Source organism: Tenrec ecaudatus, chromosome 3 (assembly GCF_050624435.1).
Source record: "Tenrec ecaudatus isolate mTenEca1 chromosome 3, mTenEca1.hap1, whole genome shotgun sequence".
NCBI classification, from domain to species: Eukaryota; Metazoa; Chordata; class Mammalia; order Afrosoricida; family Tenrecidae; genus Tenrec; species Tenrec ecaudatus.
This window is the reverse complement of record NC_134532.1, coordinates 161054451-161075242: the sequence shown is the minus strand read 5'-3', so window position 1 is coordinate 161075242 and position 20792 is coordinate 161054451. Positions and strand designations below refer to the sequence as shown.

Sequence of the window (20792 nt, the reverse complement as noted above, 5' to 3'; positions counted from 1 at the left end):
CATTGCTTATCAAATGTAATTTTTTTTAGTTCACTTTTATTGCATCACATATAGATGATGTAGTTATTAAAAACAGTTCATCTCACAATTTTAAAACGAAAGAACTTATGAATCGACTGATATAAATATATGTTAATAGAGATTAGACGCTTATGTTGTCTGATTCTTTTATTGCCATATGATCGTTAAGTCTCATGTAATTGTTTGTGTGAGTTAAATTGTTTTTAAATTAAGCATTTATTTTTGCTAAGTATTCATACACTTTTATGTTTCAATGCTACATTCCATCATAGAAATATGTGTCACATGCAACATATTTGCATTTTGTACGATGGCAATTTTCAGCTTGTACATAATGCATTGACAACAGAAGTAGTCGTGCACGTTGCAATGCATCAGTCACCCACCGTGGCCATCAAGCATACCATGGCAGCCTCTGCAGCAGTAATCACCCATCACATACGGCCCTCCAAACAAACATTTACTTTTTGTTTTTTCTTAACATTGTGGATTTGTCTAAAAGGTATCTTATAACATGAAAATAAATGGCTTCACCCTATGTCTGTGATGACTTCTCTGTAATGCTTTCTAATGCATTGTTGCTTTTGCAAACTGATTCACTTAAGTGTATTTAGATACATCTGAAGTACGCAGAACACTGGCACATTCAGGCCACTTTATTTAAAACAGCAACGAACTATTTCTTTTTGGTAAACACAACTGCATCACAGATATAGATTGAGGGATATATTTTCACAAATTACCGTGTATTGAGAAGTTTTGTTACAGTCCTTAGAATTATTTTTTCTGCAAAGAAAAACCTTTTCTTATTCACTAGTATTGGTCAACTGTTTGTGTTTCTTTTTCTTTTGTGATTACATCTGAAATAACTTATGGAACTGTTACATCTTATTGGTTCTGTTCCTTCTAGGAAAAGCAAAAACCTTGAAGAAGCATGTGATCAAATTTATTTGACTGCAGCTACTTCTTCCCACACTAAAATTTCACTCTCCTCTTAAACCTAATGTTTAGTATGCGCACAAGTATTCACTCAATATTTGTGATCCCTTTAATATTGATACTCTGCTGTCAGGACTTAGATCCCTGTAGCTTCACACATACTATTGTAATTTTACCCAATGATCATAAACAATGATTAATAGATTAATATCTAAGAATAACTAAAGGCCCTAGAGCAGGAAAAAATTTATACTCAATTATTTCTGACTTTAAAGTCCTTTGTGTAAGTAATTTTAGATGTGTCATAAGTTGACTAAGTATAATTTTATGACTACATCGTACTGATGACTTTGACATAATCCTTTCGTGGTTATGTGTCTGGCAGAATCTTACAAAGAATGACAAATTTGAAAATGTTTTTTTTTATTATCAAATTACTAGTAATTTCTTGATTACTTTTGACCAATATATTCAAAGTGCTACAGTGAATTATATTACTCCTAAAATTCTCTCAATGTGAAGACAGCATACAAAATTAAAGGTAACAGATTATTTAATTGACATTGATATATAAATTGAAAGCTCTGAATGACCACACCAAAATGTTGCATTGTTTTTCTAAATGATGACCAAAATGCTTCAGATAATACTAGGTAATGTTTATGGATGTAATTGCACACTTATAATTTATACTTGTTATTGTTTGTTTATTTTACTTTAAGGAACCGCTTTAAATACTTCTTTTCTATTTAGAAGATTTCCATCAATTTTCCAAAAATATATATTCAATATTTTTTGTTTTCAAACTTTTGATACTGAAGTAAAAATGCTACCAATTTATACATATTTCATAGTTGATGAATGTTTTTGGCTTGTGTTTGTGTGTGTGTGTGTGTGTGTGTGTGTGTTCTGTGGCCTTTTGGATATCAATGTCATAGTGTTTTGTAATCTTTTTCAGAGGGGCTTCTGAACAATGCCAGGGATACAAGTGTCATGGATACTCTACCACTGAATGGTAACCATGGCAATAGCTACAGCATTGCCAGCGGCGAATACCTGAGCAACTGTGTGCAAATCATAGACCGTGGCTATAATCATAACGAGACCGCCCTAGAAAAAAAAATTCTCAAGGAACTCACTTCCAATTATATCCCATCATACCTGAACAACCACGAGCGCGCCAGCGACCAGAACCGCAATCTGATGAATAAGCTGGTGAATAACCTGGGCAGTGGGAGTGAAGAGGACGCCATCGTCCTGGACGACGCCACCTCCTTCAACCACGAGGAGAGTTTGGGCCTGGAACTCATTCACGAGGAATCCGATGCTCCTTTGCTGCCCCCAAGAGTTTACTCCACCGAGAACCACCAGCCCCACCATTACACCAGGAGGCGGATCCCCCAAGACCACAGCGAGAGCTTTTTCCCTTTGCTAACCAACGAGCACACGGAAGACCTGCAGTCGCCCCACAGGGACTCGCTCTACACCAGCATGCCGGCCCTGGCCGGTGTGGCCGCCGCCGCCGCGGAGAGCGTTACCACCAGCACCCAGACCGACCCCCCACCGGCCAAAAGTGCAGATGCCGAAGATGTTTACTACAAAAGCATGCCAAATCTAGGCTCCCGAAACCACGTCCATCAGCTGCACACCTACTACCAGCTAGGTCGAGGCAGCAGTGATGGATTTATCGTTCCTGCGAACAAAGATGGGACCCCCCCTGAGGGATGCTCCAAAGGACCAGCTCACCTGGTCACTAGTCTATAGAGGAGGATGCAGAAAGGCGCCACCTGCCGGACCGCTACCACCGGGCCGACTGCTCTGAGTGGATCCAAGCAGTGGTAATAGTGTGCGTACTCCTAAAGCTCTACGCTGTTCTTGAAAGAAAAACACAAACTCAGACTTTCATTTTTTTGGTTTTCCTTTTTGTTTTTAAACGGGGATTTTTAGGCCTGCCCCGGGGAGAAGGATGACTGCTGGATTTCTCCCGTGCCCTCTCTCTTCCTGTTCTTTCCCCTCCGATGGAGACTTCATTATGTTAATGAACGAGATATGAAGAAAATGGCGCTCATTGTGGCCTTGTTGAACTATGTTGTTTGTCTTACCATCTCCGATGCAATGTTACTGTGATAACAAGGACCTGATTTCAAAAAGGCCAGAACAGTCGTTTGCAATTAGTAACAGTGCTGCATCTAGATTGGAGTGCTGTACAAACAAACATAAAAGCAAAGCAAAAACTGTATCACATAATGGTTTTTGGTCACTTACAACCTGAATTCACCACAGCAGACATAGCTGTGGAATCAAGTAAAACAACAAAATTAATAAATGGAGGGGAATTCTAGAATTATATGCTAAATGCATATTTTATGATTTGCTGTATTAACTGATGATAAAACTAATGGCAGAACAATTGAACAATTTCTATGTAATGTACAGATACTAGCATTGCACATATAGTCTGCTTTCTGTTCCTCCAGAATTTGAGTCCTGTTAATGTAGTGGAAAAACAGATTTGTTTTTTCTTTTGTGCTGGTCCTGCAAGCTTGTCTCCCAGCAAGAGGACAATGTTTCCTTCCTTTCTCCTTTTCATTTTCTCTTCATTTTATTTTTACTCCTTTTTTTCCTTTAAAACTTCATCTGGCAAAAAAATAAATAAATAAAACAAAACTATCACTTTATAAGAATCATTTTCTAGTAATGCAAACAAATTATTTTTTACAAAAAAATAAAATAAATAAAATTAGACTTCCTTCCCTTGCTATATATCGTATTCAGTCAGAATATTTCCAACAGCATTTTTGCCAATTAGAGCAGGATGAACTTTTATGTTTACTGTGCACATCTGTTGTGATGCAAAGCATATTTGGCAAGCAATTCATCACCAAGACAGTAGCTATGATTCTAGAAGTCAAGAGGTGTCTATAGAACTAGTGGGGCTTCTGCATGTGGAAAAAAATAGGTATCTCATAGGCATTGAAGTGCTGAATGCTCAGTCGGAATCCCAAGTGGGCACCTGCACTATCAATTTTTAAAGGAAATTATTTACCCCATAGAAATAATTGAAAGATCCGATTATTTTGAAATGATTAAAGAAGTCTTCTGTTTATTAACAGGAAAATTTATTTATTTGACAGGATTTTAAGTAATGTAGGAATACAAGAGATAAATTAGGAGCACATATAATTTTTTTTAATTTATGGATCCATCTTGTATGGTCTCAAAGTTGGATGACCTCATTACTAATATTTGTTGTAAAAGTGAAACTTGTTTGCCGACCAATAAACAGCTGATTGAGATTTAGAAGCCACTGTACGGATGTATGTGCTATATGATCAATTGCTCTTTTCATTTTCTCACTTTTCTTTCCTTCTGTTTTCAATATATAAAGTTTGTTTATCCTCTATGGCTCAAATGAGCCACACACACAAAGTATCACTCCCCCGTGATGAATTACCTAAGCACAAAATGATACAGGTTTTGCAGACAATGTGAACCAGAAATATGGGGCGGGGAGAGGTTTGTGTAGGCTGAAATTAGATGCATAACTTATTTTTGAGCAGGGACATATATAGGTTATTATGTATGTATTCTATAAAATAGTCTCAGTCACAATATGCTTATAAAAGCCACCGTGAATCAAAGATTTAAGTAGAGAATTTTTGGGGTTAGAGGTCATATTATTTCCTCTTTTTGAAGTACCATTTTGATATTGAAATTTAAATGTACTAAATTAATCCCAAAGCTGCAAAAATTGCAGCAGAGAGAATAATATTGTATCAAACTATCACAAGATATTTTTGCGGTATTTTTTTTTCTTGTTTTAGCTATGGTAGAAATTGCAACCACACAACAACAAAAGTCAAATTCTTCCAAAGAAAAATCTAAGTTTTGCAACATTGCAGAACCTCAGCTCGGAATGCCCGAGTACATAGCCCTGCCAGGGCCAAGCCAGGACGGAGTTGCCAAATTATAGCTTCTCTCTTGGAATGCGAAATCTTGGTGTTCTCTTTCTTTCTATCCCCAAAGCCAGCCACTACGCATCTAAAGCTGAGATCTTTTTCACTCAAGAAGAGGAGTAGTTTAGGGAAAGGACCAGTCATCGATGAAGAATTAAAAACCATCGGACATACAATGCGCACACACGAGCTGTGTGGCGCAGAAATTTAACATCACCTCCAATTTTGTGGGTGTGTAGAATTCTTTTTCCTTCTCTTTCCACGAGTGTTTTCTTTTGTAATGCTTGGATTTTCTTTTAATTGGAGGGGAACCGCGGACTTCAACAGTAGTGAGGTTTTATGAAACCAAGCTGGCACATTCGCACCTGAGAGATGTGTCGCCCTTCAGATACGTGGAAAACATTTGGCAATGAAAGAATCCTTTTGAGAATATTGAAGATGATGTAGAAACATAGAAGTGGTCTTTGGATGATAAGCACTATGTTTTCCAGTCAAACCAAACAATAATCTCTATGAAATCCATTCCTTGGATAAATTAATTTCACAGAACAATAGGGAAACTACCTCAGTTCAGCTAGCTGATTCTGCCGATTCTGATTTTCTGATATTGCTGCCTCTCTGCTTCTTATTTTTTGCATTACATTATATGGAAATATGAAGTAGCTAGTCTCCCCAGCTCTACATAGACCAAGTTGAAGGAAGATCACTTGCACTTTCTACAAATACACGAACTGGTGCAGAAGACCATTCAGTACTCTCAGTACTACCAAGCTCTAAGGTCAAGAAAAAGGGCAAGATGTTTTACTCTCATATTTCACAATCGCTGTGCTCCAGGGAGACTAAAGATCCCAAAATTTTGCAAGGAAAACAACCTTATCTCAACACACATGATCCAGGTGCTTGTAATGGAAAGCAAAATGATAAGGAGTGAATTATGCATTCACTCAATAGAAATTTATGTATTTCTAATATGTAATCATTTTTTTCCTGTTTACACCAGCAAGGGTTTAATTCTTAAACTTTAACTTTCCTCAACCCCCCACCCCAGGTAGATTTTCATGTAGAACTATTGATAAATGAGTGTAATTTTCCTACAAAATAAACCCCACTCACATATAAATTTATTTTTTAAACCACCTTGTTGGTTGACTCTTTAAAATTCCTTATGGCACACATGACCCACTTATTTGCATTTTGGGATATGTTTAACTGGCTTTCCATTGAGAAGGAAATTCTCCTCCAGTAGACCGTGCACCGCGCGTTGTCTGGCCCTCTAGAAGTGGGCAGTATGACAGGGACACATAGTCTTTGAATTCTTGGCAAAAGAATATGACATTTTATACTTCTTGATTGGTTTCCCTTTGAAAGCAAATCATGTTATTTTTCCAGGAAACCAGTCAATGGACTTCATGTTTAGTTTATTCACAAATTGATAGATACTTCCAAACCTGTATTTCTAATTGATAATGTGGAGAAATCTAATTTTTGTGAAAGAGAAATAGGCTGATAGACTAAATTAATATTATGAATATCCTTCTGTTTTTTTCATTCTATTACCATTAAAATGACCGGTGTTAAATGATAAATTCCTACAGTAAAATAACAACAACAAAGGACCAGTATAAAGCAATTAATGTGATATAAAAGCAAAAATGTATTCATTACATAGGAAATGTCTAAGTTCCTGGAGAAAGTTCACAATGACTCTAAATCAATGTAAATGTAGTTATTTATGTTTTAAAAATACCTATTAATTTAACTATATTGAAATATTGATGAAATTATATTTAAGATCTAGTTTTCGTTCCTTTTTAATGTAGTATAAGCTTAATTGGTGTAACAAGACTTCATGATAATGAAGAAAAACATATTAGGAATTAGTAAAAATTTCATAAATTTAATTGTAGGCAGCAATCTTCAGCTTTTTGTCCAGGTATGTTCAAATCTGCCAAATGATTTGCTTACTTAGAGAGTGACCTTAAAAATTCTAAAATGAATTTTACAAAATGTTACAGGAACCAAAATTGAGGGGGAAAAAGAATTTCTGGGTTGCCTATAGCTTCCAAATTAATAAATAGTTATTGCTTGCTATGGAAGTAATAATCAGTTTTCAGAATTGTCCCATTAGTGCTATCCTAAAGTGTTGCTTCTTGGAATAATTTTGAAAATCTTTGGGGGAAGAGTAAGAAGAAAAAGCATAATCTCTTTGGTGAAGCATAAATCTGAAAATGTTAGCAGGGATATTGTTTCCTCTTTAACAAAAATATTTGATACAAATATCAATGTGTATGAAATTCACAATATAGCATAGTACTGAGATTGTTGTGTTCTTCTTAGGTAACAACGAGTTGTTTCCAACTCATAGTGACCACGTAAATAACAAAACACTGCCCAGCCCTGGGTCAGCTTTCAAAGGTGGTGTAAGTTGAGCCCATGGCTGCCAAAAAGCAAAAAACAAAACAAAACAAAAACAACAAAATACTCACTGCCATCAAGTCTTCTCTGACTCATAACAGCCCTATAAAAAAAAAACATGAACCTGCCCCTGTGGTTTTTCAAGGCTGTCAATGTCCATGGGAGCAGACAGCCTCATCTTTCTCATACAGAGCTGCTGGTGGCTTCCAACTGGTAACCTTGGGGTTAGCAGTCAAATGCTTAACCTATTATGCCACCCCAGGGCTCCACAGTACAATTTCATTCCTTTTTTCTTAGGAAGTAATCTTCATAATTCACCACATCAATTATTGCAGGTCAGTCTTAAGTAATACTTCAAATAATTCTTTGTTTGATATCTGCACATTAATAAGTTGGGAACAAGGGTGTGCTAAAATTAAGCAACAACACTGCAAAATGACCTATGGAAGCATTTTTCTGCAAATTAATTCTGCACGGGAAGCTTCTTTGGTCTCATAACATAGATTCAATGGATCCCAACTGTAAATTCAACTGTGTAGCCAGAAATTCTTTCCTTTAACCCTCTGAAGAGTATTGGTATATAATCCACATTTTTATTTGTAGCCTCTGAGGTGAAAAATGTTGGTAGGTTCTTACCTGTGAAAGCCTTAGGAGGACACATTCCTATTTACGAATTAATCCTGATTATTTCATCTTTGCTTTAAGAAATATATCAATCTTTAACTTTCATCTGCACATACATGGATATTTACATACTCGATTCCCTTCACAGTTTTCAGGAAAAAAATAGCTTGTTTACAGTTACTGCAAACTTGGTCATTATCTTTTCCATTAGAAGAGGTAGTTATGGTTTTGCATATTCTAACTTTAAATAGAATTATTATTTTTAATAAAAGTAAGCTCTTCTTTGATATCTAGCATTTTAGGATACTAAACATCTTTATTTCAACTATATTTTAGTGGTTCTTTCTGTTAAGAGTACATGAAAACATTTTTCTCATTTGTTAATTCATGTCATATTAGATAGAGCGTTTCAAGGGTAAATGCAAACTCAGAATTTCTTAAGAAGGTATATGAAAGAACTTTGATTTGTGTGAAGAAATCAAGGAAGACTAATCAACAGTAAATGACTATTGGGATCCACGAATTTTTCAACTACACTATGAACAGAAACAACTTACAAATTTATACTGAAATGGTAGACTTGAAATTGGATATGCAGTGGAATTTTTTTCATGAAAATATAATTATTTAAAATCATAAAAGTCTTAAATACTATACCAAATGATACTGATTTGTTGAAATCTAAAATTGGTATTTCCATTACTTTCTGCTGATTCCACAGGTTAATACTTTTTACAACATCCTTCTCTAGCTAATACTGATCTCAAGGAAACATCAATATTTTATAAATGCTTCTTTATAAATACTTTTGCCTCAATTCACCTTCACTCTGGTCATATATGTTTACTCTATTGTACACCAACACGTTAATGCAACTAGTGTGTTTGTAACTTTTAGAGCTTTACTATAAGACTTTCTAAATAAACATCAAATTAATATTATATTGGAAGTATGTACATTGTGAAAATAATTAATAACCAAGCAATAGTCATATTATAGGACACTCACTATATATGTGGCCATCACATTAAGATTGAACAAATACACTGCTGAAAAAGTTATTCCAAGACCCTTTCTCTTCAGCTGTTGCACACAATTCATAAAATGCTGCAGAAGCTGTCCATAGGGTATATTCTCAAAGTGCCCTATAATTCAAAAGCTTCTAAAAGCACACAACACTGCTTTTATTTTATAATGCTAAACGAAAGTGAGGGCAAACATGGCAAGCATTGCAGAGTTCTATGGATAAATATATTCTTTTGATTGGCTCATTTAAAAATGAGAAATATCCCACTCTGTGGTCTAAGAGAGAAGTTAATTCAATATTTATACTTAGTCCAAAAATCAGAGAAAGTTAATTTCTAAACAAGTTAAGCTTATTTCAAGACATAAGAATCTGGAATAGCCTGACTGTAGAATTTTACAATACATTGGCAAAGCCTAAAGTGGCTTCTTGAAATGCATTCATCCTCTCATTTTCTGGAAGGTACAACCGGCAAATTGAACCTGACTCCAACATGAAATATTTTGATTGACCTCAAAAGATCCTTGAATAAATGAATGCATAGTACAAGCACTATAAAAGATGGTAGAGGTTTCTGAAGGGGAACTCAGGATAGTCAGCAAAACACAGCGCTCTCTTAGGTTAATCATGCCCTAGTTCTCCAGTGAATTTTTAATTCCTTGAATTTCAAATCGTTTTAGTAGCTTATGTTTTGAATGACATTATGAGTCAAGAAAGATAAGTGGGGGGGGGGGGAAACTTTTAATGATATTTTCATTCTTCATCTGAGTATAAAGGTTTAACACCCTAAGTAATTAAAGGTGATATATCTTGAAGCAGCTGTGGACAATCAGATTGTCGTCACATATAAGCAAGTTCCTCTTCTTCCTCCTGTGTTCTAGCACTTCTCTTTTCTTGGGAATGATAAAATCAAGACTTGGAAAGTCAGCTTAATTTTCTATCATTTGGCTTCTGTGAATGTATGAAAGGATTATGGGGCAGCGGGGGGAAATCCCATACTGTTTTCCCACTTGCCAAGAAATTGAATTGAAGATTTCTCTCAAAAAACTAAAAGCATGATTCTTTATTTTAAAAATTACTAACAAACATAATGATTTCTCATTGATAACAGAAGTTCTATTTTGGAACAAGAATATACTGACTGCAGGCTGTTAGCATTCATGATCTTATCATATACACCTACCAGTTTTCAGTCTATTGAATTTTCCCCTTGTACAACGTTTTCATCTTCCCTCCTTAAATGCTCTGTACAATCACATGTAAAACCATGAGATAAAACCTCAATAAAAAATATCCATAAACAAAAAGTGATGTAGTCATTGTTATTATACGTCAAACCAAACCCCCGATTTAGGTTACAATGTTTTGACGGGAACTAGAATTGAAAGGCAATCCTAATGTATGTTGTTACCGTCCCCCCGAAACCTCCATCCTCACAGCCTCCCTACCACTTTCCTTTGACTCATCAAGAAGAAAATGTGTGGGGTTTGTGTTGTTTCTCCCCTCCCCCATTTGCTTTATCTTATTCTTTTCTTTCAGGAAATAAGAAGGCAAATTAAGTACGTTTTGTTTGCATTCGGTTTTGCATTTGATGATACATAATTGGATTCAGTCTTCTGTCTTGCCCTTGATCTTATTGCCCCTCACCTGACGACTGGAGACGAGAAGACTCAGTCTGGAAATGAACATTTGTTCTAGTCAGAAGAAAATAAGGAAACTGAACAGGAACAAGGCCATTTGTTTTTGTATTAAAAAAAACACACTAAACATTAGCATATGTTGTGGGTGACAGCATTAGAGTTTATGTAAATTGCCATTATGAAGGGCCAGAAATTATGATTATTTAGTTTACTGACTTCTAGCACCAATAAAATCACAAATACCAGCTGGATAAATCTAATTCCACTGTCATTCCTTTGAAATATTGAAGATATGTTGTCAATACAAATACTCTGAAAAGGAAGTGGAAAGGAACCTGCAGCCCTGGAATGCTTCGGCTATGCCTAGCTCTTTACAAAGCCCAATGAATTGTCCTGATATTATGATTAAATAGATTTTATCATCTTCATTTTATGGTACAGAATAATGAAATCAGATTTCAGAATCAAAGAACTGGTGAATTTTGCACCAGAATCTGTGATTCTAAATTCCATTTTCTTTTTTAAAAAACATATTATACTGTATTAACTAAATGATTGATTGAAAAGAAAGCATTGCTTTTTATATAAATAAGAGGGAAAGAACAATAGAAAAGCCACCACAACAAAACCCATGAAATCTGCCGTGTGTGTGTGTGTGTGTGTGTGTAAACTTTTATTCAGTAGATAAGATGCTCATACGTAAAAGAAAAACCAGGCAAATAAGTCTGAGTGTTAAATTATGGTGCTATAATATATTAGCCCTATACCTTGAAATGACCAAGATAGTTTCTTATCTCTAAAGTAAATACAATAGCCATTTTAAAGTGAAATTTTATATAATGTGCTATCCTCTTTCACCCCTCTCCAGAAAAAACCCTTTACCATCCGCTAAGTTTTGACTCTCTATCTAGAGAGTTTCCAAAGCTGTAAATCTTTAGGAAAACAGGCATCTCAAATTTCTCCTCTGGAGTAGCAGGTGGGTTTGAACAGCCAACTTTTGGTTAGTAGGCCAATTCTTAACGCACAGGGAAAATAAAATCCTCATCCAGAAAAATCTTGTACAGAATCCAAATTGATATTAAACGAGCTCTGTGTGTGTGTTTGTGTGTGTGTGTGTGTGTTGGTCTCTGTGTTTTGTCTTGGTTTCCCTCTATAATTGTTATATATTTAACAGTATGTTTCCAAAGCAAGTTCTATTAAATGTTTCACTATCATCTGTATGACTGATTCATTCCATTATCTGAGCAGGATTGCTAGTTTCTTAGTTTCTATATGCAATTTGTCAAAATCTTTTTTACCAACTACATCCAATGTGTCATGTAGTCTTCTATAAACCATTCAGCAGGCATCAGCTGTAAATTTAAATATATTTGGGACACCATATAAACCAAGTGAAACAGATGTTTGTTTCATTGTTTGTTTTTTAACTCTATGATGAAGTGCTAAATAGAACAAACCACAAAGCTACAAGAGGGGTATATATTTTACTTTATAATATTATTAGGTCCTGAAATCCTTAAAGAATTTTAAGAGAAATATATTGAGAATGCCTGACCCATGCAACTCAGTTTGTGAAGCATTGCTTAAAATACTTTGAGAAGAGTTAAATATTTTATATGTTAATGTAATATTTTTTTATGTAATGGGATGTTGGAGGTGTTGATCCTATCCTAATTGACTTTGTGAATCACTAAAGAATAATGTTCTAAAAGTAGCTACACTAAATATCTACCCCGAATCTTTAGGTAGGACAAGAAAAATCAATGGGATTAAGGCTGATTTTAATAATTCTTCCCTCACTACGTAGATGGAAGTGCTTAAAAAGTCAGTTGCCAACTCCTGGGCCCTGAAGCACAGCCTCATGCACAAGATGATCAATCAGACCATTGTGATATGGTTGATCTTCAGAAATAGACTGTCAGCCCTTTCTTCTTAGTTTGTCTGAGTCTGAATGTTCTACCAAAAACTCAACATCACAGCAACATGGAAGTTTCCTCTGACAAGCAGATCATAGCTGCACCAGATGCAGATTGCAAGAATTGAAGCAACCAATAGCTCCTACATGGGAAGGAAGAATTCTACCAATGAAATAACACTGCCTTACTGTAACAATAGAATCTATTTAAAGGTAATTTTAAGAATGTAGTGTCAAATATTCATGTGACAACAGCCAAGTGGAGACAAAAAGAGTATTGGTTACCCCTGTGTCTCTTATGTATAATATGCATTTGAATCACCCGGAATGTTATTAAAATGCAGATTTTGATTCCAGTTATTCTAGGGGTAGAGTTTGAGGTTCTGCATCTTTAATAAGCTCTTCAGTTGTGTCCTTGTGGTTACTTTACCGATCATCAAAAACTCATAGGGGCAGGTCTACCATGTCCCATAGAGTCACGATGAGTCAACAATGACTCCATGGCAGTGAGCTTCGTTTAAAGGTTCTTAGCAAGACTCCATTGCACAGTGCCTTGATACCAGGCTTTGCTCAATTTTACCAAAGACTTTGATCTGCTACTATTTTTGGAAATAACTTAGAGTTGTTTCTCAAAATTGGTGTTAATTACAATCATATAGAAGTTATCATTCTACTCATTCAGTTTATAATAGAAATGACATGAGAAAGTGGGAGAAAGTTTATGTGTATACATGTTGATAATGATATGAATGAGCAGATATGAAGTGGCATATATATGCATGTACATACATACATATACGACCCAACCAAGAACAAAATAAAGAAACCTGTGCTGTTCTATCAATTCTGACTCATGGTGACCCCGTGTGCTACAGAGGAGAACCTGGCAACACAGGATCTTATTGGCTAAGATCTTCATGGAAACAGACCGCCAGGCCACTTTTATGATACATCTGGTTGGGTTTGAATTGCCCACCTTTCAGTTAGCAGCTAGTACAAACCATAAACACCATGCGGAGACCTGTATGACTATTCCAATTGCTTTTTAAGGAATATTGGCCGTGCAATTTGTTCACACTCAGCTATTAAATCTATGAGTTAAAGTCCACTTAGTATTACCCAACTACAATTTTTATATTTATGAAAGATCTGATATTTTTATCAGAAATTATTGAAATGCAGTAGAAATAGTGGTTAGCGATAATTACACATCTTTTAGAAGTATGTAGAGAATAGATCTGTTTTCCTTATATATAATATGGCAAATAATCAGGTATGTGTGACAAAATTGAAAACGTAATGAATGAAAATTTGAAAAAAATTGAAATGTAAAGAAAGCAATATCGCTTTGAATTTCATAGATAAATCCATTTTAAATGATCAATTATAATTAGGTGATCATTAATTATGTGCTTCATTATCTTAACTTGAAGCTTTCATTTTTGCCAGTGGGAAAATAGTTTCTGAGTAACATGTTAATAAGATGTTATTGTCTGCTTGCCTCTGAAGCACTAACTTCAGGATGTTGTTGTGGTCAGGCGCTGCGGAGTCTGTTCCCGTTCACATAGACCCTATGGCAATTGAGAAACACCGCCTGGTCTGACCCCAGGCTCACCCCTGTTAGGTTGAGTCCGTCGTTGCAACCACTGGGTCAGTTCATCTTGTTGACAGTCTTCTTCTTTTTTACTACCCTTCTACTTTACCGACCAAGCATGATGTTCATTTCCGTCTGGTCAATGCTGAGGACATGTGCAAAGAACAGGTGATGAAATCTTGCCTTCTCTGCTTCTAAGGATCAGCTTGGCTGTACTTTTTCCAAGACAGATTTGTTTGTTGTATTGGAAAGACATGCCAGCACCATAATTCAAATGCATCAGTTCTTCAGTATATATATACATTTAAAAACATTTTATTAGGGGCTCATACAACTCTTATCACAATCCATACATACATCAATTGTATAAAGCACTTGGTACATTCTTTGCCCTCATCATTTTCAAAGCATTTGCTGTCAACTTAAGCCCTTTGCATCAAGTTCTCTTTTTCCCCTCCCTTCCTGCTCCCCCCTCCCTCATGAACCCTTGATAATTTATAAATTATTATTTTGTCATATCTTGCCCTGTCCGACATCTTCCCCTTTTCTGTTGTCCATCCCTCAGGGAGGAGGTCACATGTAGATCCTTGTAATCGGTTCCCTCTTTCCAACTCACTCACCGTCTACCCTCCCAAGATCACCCCTCACATTCCTGGTCCTGAAGGTATCATCCGCCCTGGATTCCCTGTGCCTCCAGTTCCCATATGCACCAGTGTACATCCTCTGCTCTATACAGACTTGCAAGGTAGAATTCCGGTCATGATAGTTGGGGGGGGGAGGAAGCATTTAGGAACTGGAGGAAAGCTGTATTCTTCATTGGTGCTACATCGCACCCTGACTGACTCATCTCCTCCCCTAGACCCTTCTGAAAGGGGATCTCCAGTAGCCGACATATGGGCTTTGGGTCTCCACTCCGCACTACCCCCTTCATTCACTATGGTAAGATTTTTTTGTTCTGATGATGTCTGATACCTGATCCCTTCGACATCTCGTGATCGCACAGGCTGATGTGCTTCTTCCATATGGGCTTTGTTGCTTCTGAGCTAGATGGCCGCTTGTTTACCATCAAGTCTTTAAGACCCCAGGCACTATCTCTTTTGATAGCCGGGAACCATCAGCTTTCTTCGCCACATTTTTTCATGTACCCGTTTGTGCTCGGCGATCATATCATGGAGGTGTGCATCCAATGATATGATTTTTTGTTCTTTGATGCCTGATAACTGATCCCTTTGGAACCACGTGATCACACAGGCTGGTGAGCTTCTTCCATGTGGGCTTTGTTGCTTCTGAGCTAGATGGCCGCTTGTTTATCTTCAAGCCTTTAAGACCCCAGACACTATCTCTTTTGATAGCCAGGCACCATCAGCTTTCTTCACATTTGCTTGTTCACCCACTTTGGCTTCAGCGGTTGTGTCGGGAAGGTGAGCATCACAGCATGCCAATTTAATAGAAGAAAGTATTCATGCATTGAGGGAGTGCTTGAGTAAAGGCCCAAGGTTCTTCCACCACTTTAATACTAAGCTTATAAATATAGGCACATAGATATATTCACCATCCTCATATATATATTTTCATATGTAACGCGTCTTTGTCTAGACCTCTATAAATGTCCTTTGCCTCCTAGCTCTTTCCTCTATTCCCCCTCACTTTCGTCCTGTCCCACTATCATGCTCCATCCCCACCTGGGTTACAGCTATACCTATTCGTTACCTTACCCTTGATCGTTCCCTACCAGGCCTGACACTCCGACCTCACCACCAATTTGGATCCCTTGTTGTTCCCTTGTCCCTGGGTTTGTTAACACCACTTCCTTACCCCCCACCTCCCCTTGTCCCATGTCCCCCCAGAAATGTCGGTCCCATTGTTTTTCCTCCAGATAGTTCATCCAGCCTATCTTATTTAGACAGACTTGTGGAGATAATAACATGCACAAAAACAAGAGAGAGGAAAATAAAGCAACAGTATACAATGAAACAACAACAACAAACCACTGACAAAGAACAAAACAAAACACATAAAAAAGAAAAGTTTGTAGTTAGTTCAAGGATCATTTGTTGACCTTTAGGAGTGTTTCCCAGTCCAGTCAGTTCTTCAGTCTTCCATGTTCAATGTTGAACATTCACATGTATATGAGGCAGTTGAAAATACCATGACTTGAATTAGGAACACCTCAGTCCTTGAAGTGACATTGTTGCCCTTCACCCCTTTAAAGAGGTCTGTGCCACAGATTTACCCAATGCAATGTATCATTTGATTTCTTGACTGCTGCTTCCATGAGTATTGATTGCAGATGTAAGGAAGATAAACTCTTTCATAACTTCAGTCTTTTCTCCGTGATTCTTAATGATTGGTCCAGTTGTGAGGACTTCTGTTTTCTTTAAATTAAGTTATAATCCATATTAAAGGGTATAAGCCTCAATCTTCTGCAAATGTTTCGACTCCTCATTTCAACAAACAAGGTGGTTTTATCTGCATACAGTTAATAAACCTTCTTCCAATGCTGATGCTGCAGTCTCCTTCATAATCCAGCTTCCCTCATTGCTCAACATTCAAATAGAATAAGTCGGTATAAGGATACAAGCCTATTGCACACCCTTCTTGACTTTAACCCATGCAGTATATTCCCGAGTACTGGTTCACATAACTGCCTCTTGTCCCATGTACACATTTTAAATGAACACAATTAAATTTTCTGAAATTCCAAGTCTACTCAAGGCTATCCATAGTTTTTTTATAATCCACACAGTCCAATTCTTTTGCAGAATCAGTAAAACATAAATTCACTCTTATTGAGTCAATAATGACTCCCAGACACCCTATAAAACAGGGCAGAACTGTCTCTGTAAGTATCGGTTTACAGAAGTAGAAAGCCCCGTCTTTCTCCTACAGAGCAGTTACTGGTTTTGTATTACTGACCTTGAAAATCACAGCCCAATGAGTAAAACGTATGCCACCAAGATTACTAGTAGTAAAATACAAGTTAACAATGTTCTGAGATTCCTTGCTTTGAGCCAAGAGGCATCTGATATCAGCAGTTATATCCATTGTTCCACACAATCTTCTGATTCACTCAGAATTTCTGGCAGGTCTCCTCTACTCACTGCTATAATCATTGTCAAATGATCTTCAACAAAATTTTCCTTGTGTGTAGTATTAATGATATTGCTTCAAATTTTCTGCATTCTATGAGTTCTTTATGATACAGTGACTGTGTATTCCTTCTATCTACATTTTTTTCACATAGTTTTACATAACAACAAGTGAGGCTAATAGTGAAGAAATTAAAGAATTCTACAAACTTCTTCAATCTGAATTGGTCAAACATGCACTGAAGATGCATTGATAATTATTATTGGCTGGAATGCAAAAGCTGGAAACAATAAAAAAAATATTGGCTGTGGTGAAAGAATGAATTCTTAGTTTTATGAAATCATTCTTAGTTTCTGACCTAAAATTGGAATAATATTCAAGAATATGGACTCAAAATTAATTCAAATTTCCATGATTAAATTATAATCCACTATTTTGAAAAGGGGATGATAACTAAATATACTTCTCTGTTTTCAAGTGTTATTGTAAGGCTCACTAAAACTCTCCTGAGACCCAGCTTCAATTGCAATCATCCAGAGAACATTGTAGGAGAGGCCCCAAACCACCTGTATGTTAATTATAATATTTTAGCATGGTGCTTAGGCATAAGTCAAATTTAAAATCTCGGCAGTAGATTCATCTTGTTGCTTGGTTTTAAGAACTGTCTTGATAAATTGAAATTACTGACTTGGATCTTTCGATCCATGTGTTTGAAACTCCCACTAAATGGCATGTAAATATGAGACACAGGATGGTAATTTGGAGATTGGCGCCTTTGCTATTCTGAGTTTAAAGAGTGCCAGAAGCAGGAAAGAAACTCCACAGTAAGTAATAAAGGATATCCACGCACAGCGTGAATGCACGATACCTGTGTGGAGCGACACAGGCACCAGCGACTGCAGCACCACGACCATGAGATGGAGCAGAGGTCTTCACAGCCCCGGAGCCAAGTGAGGCTGAATACCTCAGGTAGGAGGGTTGCTTGCAAGGGGGATGCCCTTGGGATGCTATTTAATAGCAATAAAGTAGTCCTGCAGCAGTTGCCTGAGAAGCGTTGAGGTCAAGGGGCTGTAGAACTGAAAGGCAGGTGACCAGAGACAAGCATGTCTGCCTGATGCAGAGAAAAGGTCACTGTGGGGATGGAAGGATTGTATCCTTATGGTTTTTCTGATCCTGGCTTATTTGTGATCTGTTCCCTACTATTGTGACTTCGTTTGTGAGTTCTATGTGACCATTGCAATGGACTATTGAACCCAGTCAATGTTATTGATGATTGAACCAAGATTGTGGTGTGAATGATTGTTGTGTAATAAAGGGCCAGGAAGGATAATGGGTGAAGATACATCTGACTTCTGTCTGTACTATCAAGTCCTCCTTGAGCAGATGTATGTTAGAGTATCATTTCCCCTTACTGCCAGAGGAGGTCAGGCATGGTCCACAGGGCACTACTTCAATCACAGAATAACAACAAAATGCGAAAATCACTGCCAATGAGTCGATTCCAACACATGCTGTAAGCTGTCGAGTTAGCTGAGATTCATAACAATCCTATGTATACAGGGGGTACCCCCCCAACCCAAAATTCTTTGTCAAAGCTGTGTATTTATAATTTTTTTTACAAACCAACCTTATCACCTTCAAAGTGCTCTCCATTATACCTAATACATTTTTCAAATCTGTGATTCTATTCTTCTAAACCTTTTTAAAACTCATTTTTTTTCTTCCCCTCTTCTACCTCATCAAATCTCTGTCCTTCCATGTCCCTCCACATTCACGGAAACAACCACAACCACAACAATGTCACATGAAGTGAGGTCAGTTGAGTGGGACAAGAGAAGGATGCTGATTTTTGCCACAAACGAGTGCACTGACATGGCTTCATGAGCAGGCGCATTGTCATGGAGGCAAAAGCGTGCCTCATCTGCCACAAATCAGGCCTTTTTTGCTGCACACTGTTACACAGTCTTTTTGGAGCCTCTAAATAGAAAGCTTGATTAACAACAGTCTGACCTGGTGGAACAAACTCCAAATGCACTACAAGTAAACATTTTTGTCCATTCGAGAGTTGGTGGATGTCCAGAACGAAGTTTGTCATCAATCAACATTTCACCTTTTTGCAAACCAGAAAACCACTCATATACTTGAGTTTTTCCCGTAGCACTGTTGATGTAAGCTGTGTTCTACAACACAAACAATTTATGTGGCATTTTTTTCTGAGCAGGAAACAAAATTTCACAGCCACCTGCTATTCTTTCTAATCGGCCATCACAAAAAACAAGGTTTTAGTGAAACTGCTTTGACTAGAGAAAACCTTCCCAGGCAGCGCCACTAGTTTGCATTACTCAGAGTGAGCTGCTCGGTGATCGTCTAGCAGGAAAAATGCATACTACAAAAGCTCGGCCCAGATGTCACTGCCTTTGAGTCAATCTCAAAACAAGATAGAACTGCCCCTTCATGGACTCAAGAATGAATTTTGAGTTTGGACTTAAATATTTCCCTAATCTAAGAACAAGTTCTGCTGATGAGGACCTACTTCATGAAGAGATCACTGAAGAAAAGGGTTATGTAGGAAAGAAATTAGATGGTGCTGGGCTATCATAAAGAATGACATCTCTGGATCTTAAAAGCTTGTCTTAAAACAAATCAGTAAGTGAGATGACAGTTAAATCTACAAGGAAGAAGCATGCCAGCCTTTGCTATCTGAGGAATGTAAATAATTAAATCCAAGCCTGGAGGGGAGAAAGGTATTGGAACTTACATTCTGAGCACCCAATTTGCAGACTATATGGACGGCAGTGAAAGCTCAAAATCCATTTCCTGAATCCCCACATGGATTAAGCCTCCAGAGAATTCCCGCTGAAGCTGACAAGGGATAAGAATAGCATGGAGATTATATCTCTCCCGCTTTCTTTGGAAAGTGGACTGATAAAGGTGTAGTCAGGTTAAAGTTTAATACCATATCATTTGTTGTCCCTGTTGGCCCATTTTAAATTTGCTCCAGGTTTTATTATTTTCTGTTAGTTTTTCAACTGAAGTTCTTTTTAGTTTAACTGTGTTGTTGGTTTTTGTAGCTGATTTTTGGTTGTTTTTCTATGCATTAATCATATGACATCCAGGATATGCAAATCTCCAGAGATAATAACTGGATCAATGGTTTCTTGGGGTTGTAGCAGGGGTGGTTGTGGGGGAAATGTGGAAGTGATAGTAATGAATATAAGAAAGAATCCCATATCTATAAATAAGCCCCACCATAAATATCACATGACCCTGAACATGCTGTCTGTGGTTCTCAATTTATATCTTGATTAAACATGTTAGATCAAATGATTATAAGGATAGCTTTAGGTTTGCCAGTTGGTGGGTTTTTACTGTGCATAGAAGAATCCTTAGGCTTTGAATGATGAGAGGATCAGCTAGGACACACAGATGAAAATGGCCTAGATAAAATTCAGGTGAGGACTGAGGCAAGGGTGGATTTGTGACTATTGACAGAATAAAGGGATATAATGGGGGAAAATGACTCAGGAGTAAATCTTTGCACTGAGTGAGAAATAGCGCTGCTGATCTATGGAGC

The 20792-nt window shown here is 37.1% G+C and overlaps 1 protein-coding gene across 8 annotated transcripts in view; it reads left to right on the top strand.

Annotated features, from left to right (window-relative positions):
• Positions 1-20792, top strand: part of ADGRL3 (adhesion G protein-coupled receptor L3) — a 1168212-nt gene that overhangs the window by 993642 nt on the left and 153778 nt on the right. For 7 of the 8 annotated variants that reach the window (XM_075544264.1, XM_075544263.1, XM_075544260.1 and 4 more), the window contains one exon: positions 1919-10240. The exons of the other annotated variant lie outside the window; for it this stretch is intronic. In XM_075544264.1, the coding sequence (XP_075400379.1) occupies positions 1919-2724 (806 nt within the window). In that variant the 3' untranslated portion in view covers positions 2725-10240. Of the gene's footprint in view, positions 1-1918; positions 10241-20792 lie in introns of those variants that run through there. 8 annotated transcript variants of the gene reach the window in all.